The following is a 9,280-nucleotide window of genomic DNA, read 5'->3' on the forward strand; positions in this document are numbered from 1 at the left end:
AGTAAATTTAAACCTGGCCAGCTAGCAAAGAAGGGAACCCAGTGATTTAATCTGGTGCTGCTTCTTCAACAAAGTGTTTACTGTGAAGGTATTTTATGTGTGTGTATTAATAAGAGTGAAAATCACTTTATCAACCTTAGAAAATTTCTCCTTTCTGTCATCTGCTGGATCTTTTATTTCTTTAATATAATTAAAAGATCAGAAGTTCATTATGCTTAAATTTCTTATAAATGAAGGCAATGTTACAGAATCTTCACAGATATTACAGCATCCTCACAGGAGGATGTAATTCTATGTAAGAATCCATATAGAATTGTATCATTCCTAGACTGTATGCTGGTGCAGTACAGTCACTCTCAGGCTCTCTAAATGAACAATTAAACACTACAGTGTCTTGACAGTTTTCCCACTTATATACACATTACTGTGCTGTTGGGAGAAAAAAAACCCTACAAAAACAACAAAGGAGATTATCCTTGCTAAGACCTATTAACAATCAGCCATAAATAAGTTTCATAATTTTCCTTAGGACAATGTTAGTACCACATCATTTGACAGATTACAGGGTATCTTATTTTTATTTTCATGCAGGAGTCTCCTATTCTATTTCAGTGGGAGAAAACAGAGGGGTGGGATATTGATGCTACTGAATCAAAGACATAATAACAGTAAATTCATTTGAATACAGATTTTTTGCTAGATTTTGTTGCAAAATGAAGTCTGCAAAATGAAGTGGTTTATTGAGGCATATGAGTAAAGGTTTAATTTTATTCCTCTTAGACACATCAGATATATGTTGCAGATTGTGTGAGCCTCAATAGGAGAAACAGGCATTGAACCATAGTCTCTAAACTCCTGTTTTGCTGGGGGTGAGACTCAAGACTATTTAGAGTCCCCTATGTTTTTTTCTATTAGTTTCAGTGAGGTTTGTCTGATTCTGAAGTTTGTGTATGTGCATTTCTGTTGTGTAATTCTGACAGCTTGACTTCCAAAGGCAATTGTGTAATTTAGGCAGCTTAACTTCCTAAGGCACTGTCGCAACATCTGTCAGAACTGTTGAAAGAGGCCAAAATTAAGTATTAGGTGTCCAGGTAATCAAGGTTCTTCAGAATCAGGGTTTTACTTGTGAAATTGAGCTAATTTTTGAAGATAACAAAGTGCAGCAGGCTTTCTTCCTGAGGCAAGGTTATGATTTCTAGTGTCTGTATGTTTTAATATATGATCCTAGTGGAAAAGGAGAGGAAAAAGCCTAAGAAGTTTGATTAATGGAAGTAGCTTAGAAAGAGCTAAGTATGAGGACTGATCTCAGAGCTCTTAGGCTGGAAAAAACATCCCATTAATTTTAGTGGGAGTTTTGACTGCACAAGGACTTTCAAGATCAAGTGCTTTCTTGTTCATTAAAGGATAGAAGGTAATTAGAAATAAAACACAGAAAAGATTTTATATAGTACTGCTTTTGTCAGCTGAAAAAATCCATATTATTGTAGGAGTTTTAGGCTAATCTTCTCTCTCCCTTTCCTGCATAAAATGATGACACAGTAGGTTGTTTTCATTACTCTTAGAGGTTTCTGCTTCTATCTGTTCATTTTATTGGGAAAAAGCAATTGGGAAGTTTTTTTCTTTTATCTTCCTTGCTGTTGGATTGCAATCTCATCTTTGATGCTGACTTTGTCATTTCCTTCTTCCATCCAAACCGTTTTGCTCAAGGTATTCCCATAACATTTTTGTTTGTAAATGTGGGATGATAAATGAAATAAAAAGCAAGTGTGCATTTTGGTTGAAAGATTTTGCTGATGTCAGCTCACAAAATGGAGAAACAGTTAGAAAGAAAAAGGTAAAACTGTACTAAGTTTTACAGAAACAAATCTTACATGTTTTATAATACCTTAAATTATGTTGACTTTTGAACACTTTTTAGTGATGCCTTAGGTTTTAGCTTTTATATTTTTCAGATTACATACTGCTTTAGTGTGTAGTTCTGAGCTTCATATTAGGGGATGGTAAGCTCTCTTCACAGAGTAGGTGGGCAAAACAATTCCTTTCCTAGCTTGAGACCAAAGACAACTGATCCAAATTGGCCCAAGAGCATAAACAATGTGGACTGAAAAGAGAAAAGGATGGGACTTCATAACCTAAAGCCATAACTGGACAATTAACTACAGTATGCTAATGGACCAGAACTTATAAAAGTGTGAGACCTTGTGACCAATCATCCATTTTGTGACCATTTTGGGTTCATCTTGGGTATAGCCCTGGCTGGGCTCTTGTACTGTCCAAGCTGCATCCAGTGAGGCCTTTTATTAAATACCTATTATATTCTCCATCTAGTCTCTGTTCTAGGTCAGCCTTCACAAGGCATCATTAGGGAAGCCATATATTCTTAAGACCTTGTGAACCCAACCCTATATTTCAAATGTTTGTCAGTCATGAACCATTGCAGGAATAATGAATTTAGATCATCAGCTGATGGGAGTACTTTCTACACTGACCTCAGGGACAAGGGACTCATCTCCTGTTAGAACTTCATTGTAATACTTAAAAATAAGATTTATTTAACTATTTTTTACAACTACTTTTTTTCCTCTCCTCTATATCAAAACCTTTTTTTTGTTTAGCCTCAAGCTGTAATTTATTTGTTTGAAGAATGTGGTCCAAGTTTAATTGTGAGTGGAATTGCCACTGAAAGACTGAGAGCAGGGGATTGCTTTCTGTACAGGGATTGCTTTCTGTACAGCTTTTTATGAGGTGTTGGTGCACACAGGGAAGTTGTAAAATGGATGGGGATATTATGAATCTGTTGCTTCTCTGGTTCTCTTTTCTGTCCCTGCAATATGTAATGATCTTAACCATTCCCGAAAGCATGGGAAAGTGAGAGAGACATATTTCACTTTTGATGTAGCTGTAGCCTACTTTTTTGTAGAAAAAAGGCATTGTATTTTATGATTCCATGAATTTGTCTTTTCAGTCTGAAAATTGTCATGTGAATGATATTTTGTTCCTGCTCATTTTGTTCCTGCTGTTTTATTTTGATGGTCTCCCTAAGCTTTTAGCTAGCTGAGGGGGTAGGAGAAACATTCATCATTTGTGATAGAAATTTGTCTTGTAATTCCTTTCCAATTATTTTCAGGAAACTACTTATTATTTCTGCAAAGGTGACATTTCTGTAAAGGTGACTTTCTAACAAGTAGGGAGGTATTAGGTAATTGGAGTATACTTTCAAAAACTTACCACTTTATCAAAGTGGATCAAACTGGTCAATACACATTCTAAGAGAGAGCTTGGTCCACAGGGACCCCTTCTTTGCCTTTTAACCAGTTTGATTCCATTGCCTTTGGGTGAATTGCTCTTCAGTTGTACTCATGTAAATGAGGAAAACAATCATGTGTAAAACATCACAGAAGGTACAGGCAGATTTTAGAATGAGGCATTCCCAGTGGCTTTACCTTATTGTTAAACTCTCCTATTAATCTCCATGGATTACATAAGTGCCTTTTCATGCAGAGTATAAAACTGAGTAACATTTCTGCTTGTGTAAGACCAAATAACATTTCTGGTTGTGTAAAACATTTTTGTTTTGGGGGTTGTGGGTTGAGTTGTTTTGTGAGGTCTTTTTTTCCCCCAGTTAAAATTTTAAATGACAAAAAGGGATTTCCTGAATTTAGTTGGAAATGTGACTTCAGATATGAGAGGAGAATACTTTTGGTAGATAAAATCCTTAAGATGACTTTCTGCTTTCAAGGGGAGTTCTTGAAAAAGCTTTCAGAACTGTGGTACAATTCTCCAAGAACACAGAACTTTTGTGAGGCATCCAAGGTACCTGTTGGGAGTATTTTGGAAGAGACATATGTTTTCCATTGCAAGTAAAAGTACTATTTGATGTAAAGTGTTCTGAGGATTTTGCTCACTATAGAGTGGTAAAGGAGTGGATAAGCCATTCTGTACAGAATACTAATGTTCTTTCTGAATATCGGGCACAGAGTGCTTTTTTGCAATTTGGGCGTATTACTCTACAGAGAAAGGATTTGAAATTGTCTGACTTTCCAAAAACATTACTCTTAATGTAATGTTCTCTCTCTGGGAAGCTTTCTTTTCTCAAATAAAATAGAACAGTTTTCTGAAAAGGCCTGGTGTGGTGTTGCTTGCTAACCTTCTGACTGTCCTTCCAAATATATATGTTGTTTTGGCTTAGATAGTTCAGGACTATTGTGGTAGTTTTCTGTTTTTGAGTAAATAAGAACATCAGTTCCTCTCAGAATAAGCAGATTTGAAGGTTCTGCAAACTTAGTAACCTACTGAACTTTCCCTCCACTGTTCTCTCACATTCATATACACACAGTCTTTATGACTCTAGTCCTTGGAGACATGATATTTTGGGGTGTGTGAGTATTATACTCAGGAGGGAACCTGAAGTAGTACATAGTGCTATTTATATTCAGCAGTTAGTAACAGAGCATGAACATCCATTAATGCTCCCACATTAAACACAGCTTTAACTGCAGTTCCAAAGATCTGCTGGTTTTGCTTTTTTGAGTCTCAAGGCTGATTAATAATATCTTAATAAAAAGCTTAATAGTGCATTAAACTAAAAAAAGGAGAAAAGTTTCTTATTATGAGACATCTTGGTAGTTCACTAAACAGAACAATAAAAGCTCATCTGAAATTCCGTTGCCTGACTACAACAAAATGTTCAACAATCAGCTTTCAGAAGCCACACTGATGTTTGATGTAGCATTTTAAGTGTTACCACCCATATGTTTGGTAACACACTGGGCTGTGAAGTTTGTAAATCCTCATAAAAAGCTATTTATCTGTCTTCCATAGAAATTTACACACATTTTGCTTTCTACAGTACCAATATTGGGCCGTTTGGGGAGGTGGGTGATCTGAAGATCCGTAGTAAGAATGACACATCTTTTTTATTTAAATATTATTGCTTTTTAGGCACTGAATTTTGGAGATATGCCGAAGTACTTGTGGGAGATTTGGGTACCTGACAAACCATGGGTGGTAAGATATCAGATCCACTGCAATAAATAAAATAAGCATTTAATTTTAAGATAGGTGTTTTTGGGCCCTGCTGTCACTGAATTCAATGGACTGAACTCCTGCAGGGCTCATAAGAAGCGCAGTACTGCAAATGTATGCAAGTATGTTTCCATTCTTTTCGATATCATCACACCAGTGCAAAGTTGAAGTAATGCCTGTAGTGTACTAAAACTGTGTGGTAGCATCTGACAGAGGGAAAGGAGAATTTTTCAGCTGAAGTTTATAATAAGGCCATTTCTCTTATCTTTACTTACACAAGCGAGTGTTTAGTTACTTCCTCTCAGAGCAATTAATGGCTCACAGCTGGACCTACTGAACAGCACCCTTCTCCAGGCCTCCTCTTGAAAGTCTTGTTTAACACTTCCTTCTGGAGTCCAACCCAGTAAGCCAGGGAAAGTAACAATCTCCTTTTGAGCACCATGTGGATTTCTCTGAAAATGTCTGGCAGATGCTGTCTGTTGTCCACTATCAAAGTCAGGAAGCAGAGAAGAATCAGAGTTCAATGTTTTGATTTCTAAAGCCCTCCACTGAGGAAGAGCCATGGTCTGTTCAGATATGTCCTTTTTTTTTTTTTCCCCAGAAATGCAGTCTAATCTATTAGTTTCCACACTGGATTTTTGTGCAAAATAAAGGACTGTAGAATCTGTCCATTATAGGTATTTTCAGGAGAGTCTCTTCAAAACTAATACCAGAAAACTCTATGTAGAAGCTCAGAACTTTCTAGTGTTTTAAAAGTTGAAAGTAATAAATGCAACTTAAATTTAGTTGCGTCGCATTATATATTTAATTACACTTGTATGACTATTTAAACTATAAATTTACAGTACAATATTATTTCCTTAGCAATATAGGCCTTGTTCCCCAAAACTACACACTTTTTGTCACTACCTTTAAGCTACATCTGAAGAAAATTTCCTGGAAACTGGAGTTTCCTGTATCAGATTATAAATTTAAAATTACATTTTCTAACTACCTACTGTGTATTTGAATTTTGAGCCTTAACAGTAGGATACATTAGCTTCACTGTAGGCATGCCAGAGATAAGGGGCTTTAATTTTTTCAGAGTAAAATATTCTGAATAAACTTTGTTGAATCTCTGTTAGTATAGTATAAAATTGATCTAGATTAAAACCTCCTGGATATCTGTCTCCTTTCTAATTATAGAGAATGCAGTGATTATAAATTAATTAATTACCACAAGAATTTTGAAGGAAATTTTCAGTAAAAAAAGACAGACACAGTTGAAGCCAAGTAATTTAAAGTGAACACAGTACTAAATGGGATTCACAGTTGAGCTAGATGATCATTGTAGGTCCTTTCCAGTTGAAATATTTTATTCCATTCTATTTAGTGCCCAACACTAGAAATCTATGTGACTATAGCTATTTATAAATTCTTTTTACAACAATAAATAAATGGTTGGACCTCACTGAGGCGGACTCAGGCAATGGAACCACATGTGAGACTAAACATGCACATGTCTTTAGCTCAGCTTTGGTATATCTCCTTTTATATTGGTCCTGAACACAATGTTTTAGCAGAAGCTGTCAAGCCTAATATTTTATTTCATTGTATAATAATCTTAAAAGAAAAGGTTGTACTATACCGATTTATTTAAATCTAAGGGCAATATATATGTAATGCTTCATGATCAAGTCAATTTTGAGAAAAAGTATATTATTCTATACATCACATTTTAAAAGCTGGCATCTTAAGAGCTACAGATATTAAGGAAATGTATTTCAGGAAGGTAGATGTTAATTACCAGCAAGCAAGTACTAAAGTAACTAAACAGGAAGAAAGTTCTATGCTTTCAAGCTAATTTCTGGAATATTTTATGTAACTCTCAGCCTTTCCCTAAGAATTATCTTTCTCAGACAATTTTTTCTCAGCTAGGTTCAATACTTCAAGAGATTTTAAAAAATTTGTGTGAAATATTTATTTCCCATTCTTGTTCTAGGTTTTCAAAAATAGAGAAAGGTATTCTCTTTACCAGCTGATATTGGACATGGAGGACCTTTGGATTTTTCCTTTTTTTTTTTTTTTTTTTTTTTTTGATAGCTGTCAGGAATAGCCTGTCTAGTCAGTTTAATTAAGGCTTCTTTTCTGTGCCTTTGAATGTTAGACTTTGAAAAAAATCCTGCAAGCTGTTTCTTATGTAAAGTACTTTAGGTGTTCTAGCATATTTTTATCATTTTAATATTGATGTTCACAGTCTGAGAAGCATCTAAGTAATGTTGATGATCTCTAGAGTGAATGAGGACTGCACATTTTGCAATGCATTATTGAGTATGAATAAGGTTGTCTTGTATTCTTGCTTTTTTCTAAAACAGCTGAATTATCTGTGAGTACTTTGCACATCTAAATAGCAGCCTCTTTGAAAAGGATTCTTGGCAAAGCAAATATCCATTAACATTGTATCTAATAGAATTTTAAAAAAAAGAGCCTTAAAACAAGTTTTAGACCTAATGGATTTTCTATTTCTTGAAGTTCAATTTCAATCATTTCAGCCTTTAATATTTGTTGTAGATGGTCCTAAATACTAGATGCTGAAGCTTTTAGATAAGTGTCTCATGTAGGTCATAAGCAGCAGTGCAGACAGCACAGTTTTGTGGGGGGACTGGGCTGCGGTGGGATGGATGCAGGAAAGGAAACATAGCACTCAGTGATGAATAATCTAAAATATATTTAGATAATCTAATATATTAAAGATGTGGGAGAGATGAGAACACGTGGATAGCACTTGGTCTTTTAATCAGCCTATTTTGCAACAGACACACATTCCCACACACACACACATACACACCCACACCAGTTCAAGCTGCATTCCTTCAGCCCAGTTCAAACCAGCACACAGGGCTACAGGACACACACTCCAACTGCACATCCTGGCTGGGCCCTAGCTGTCAACTGGATTCCTGTGTGTGTGGTTCAGGCTTAGTCTTTTGCGGGATGCTGGATGCCCATGGATGTATTCATTCATGAGGAGCTATTGTCTAAACTGTCTGTTGATTTATAAATCATACTGTTGGTGTAAGCCACTCTAAACCAAGCCAGTGAGCCTGTGGCCTCATTGTCATGTGGCTTCAGGCCAACATCCCTGATATCATCCATATGTAAGGCCAGCTAGCAGTTGTCATGGAGGTTATTATCATTCTGTTCTCCCAGCCCAAATCTGTTACAAAGTGTGAAGTCAGCAACAATTATGTAACAGAGTTCAGCTAGTGCAGCTTTGTCTTGTGTCTCACACTAGGTTAATTTTGTTATTTGCAGATGGGCAGTTGTAGTTGTGGTTCCATTTATCTAAGCTGTGCTTTTGGGTAGATTCTTATCTTGTGCCATGTGATCAAAACAATCCCTTCTAGGAATATAATGGCACTTTGGCACTAATAACATTAACATCTGTTCCTTGGGCGTGGAAATACTGCTTCCCACACCAACACATTAATACACAAATCTGACAGTGTGCTTGTATAGGAGAGAGGAAAAAAATATATAAAAATCAGAAGCAGAAGGAAAGAAGGTTTGTGGAGGATATATTATAAGCACAAATCTTGTGACTGAGTTTGACCTAAATTAACGGAATCTTTCTTTGTCAAAGAGATGCAAACTCTAGGAAATGAGTTAAGGTTAAAAGAGAGAATCCAAGACTATTCAAATATCTCACGTGATTCTGTACCACATAAATGACTTGATTTCCAAACAGTTCATTGTAGAGAAATACTTTGTTCTCCTGTAAAAAGAAAAAAAAAAAAAAAGGAAAAAAACCCCACCACTTTTTCTCTGCTGCTCAAGCTAGATGACAACTATTTGAGTCAGGATACTGAGAAATTGAATGTTCTATAAATTTTAAATTTTGCAGTCCCTGTATACAGATATGGTTATTAATCTTGCCAGAAGTTTTCACAGATTTTATTTTGTTCTGATTGTAACCCTTTATGCCTATCAACTGGTAAAGGAAGTACCTAAAATTGGATATAATTCAGGAATGTTGGACAAACAGCAATCTTTTTCGTAATTAGATTTTATTATGTCTTTGTTTTCAAAGTAAGCTTCTTTGCTGTTTAGAACTGTCATTGCAATTGCTTGGGAAACAGTGCTTTCAAATTAATCTAAATAGATTCTGGTCAATGAAGCACTGCTCTTCTGTCTCAAACATGAAGTGAAACTGAATTTATCAGGTTTATATGAAAACAGTTTTATATAAAAATAAATGTCTACATTTTTATATCTT

The 9,280-nt window shown here is 35.5% G+C and overlaps 1 protein-coding gene across 3 annotated transcripts in view; it reads left to right on the plus strand.

Moving 5' to 3' along the window:
* The window catches only part of PCDH9 (protocadherin 9), a 666,246-nt gene that overhangs the window by 289,558 nt on the left and 367,408 nt on the right, over positions 1 to 9,280 (plus strand). Inside the window, exon 3 of one of the 3 annotated variants that reach the window (XM_014309470.2) lies at positions 4,942 to 5,007. The exons of the other annotated variants lie outside the window; for them this stretch is intronic. Within the exon in view, the coding sequence (XP_014164945.1) occupies positions 4,942 to 5,007 (66 nt within the window). The remainder of the gene's footprint in view (positions 1 to 4,941; positions 5,008 to 9,280) is intronic. 3 annotated transcript variants of the gene reach the window in all.

This window comes from Geospiza fortis, unplaced genomic scaffold (genome assembly GCF_000277835.1).
Source record: "Geospiza fortis unplaced genomic scaffold, GeoFor_1.0 scaffold214, whole genome shotgun sequence".
NCBI lineage: Eukaryota > Metazoa > Chordata > Aves > Passeriformes > Thraupidae > Geospiza > Geospiza fortis.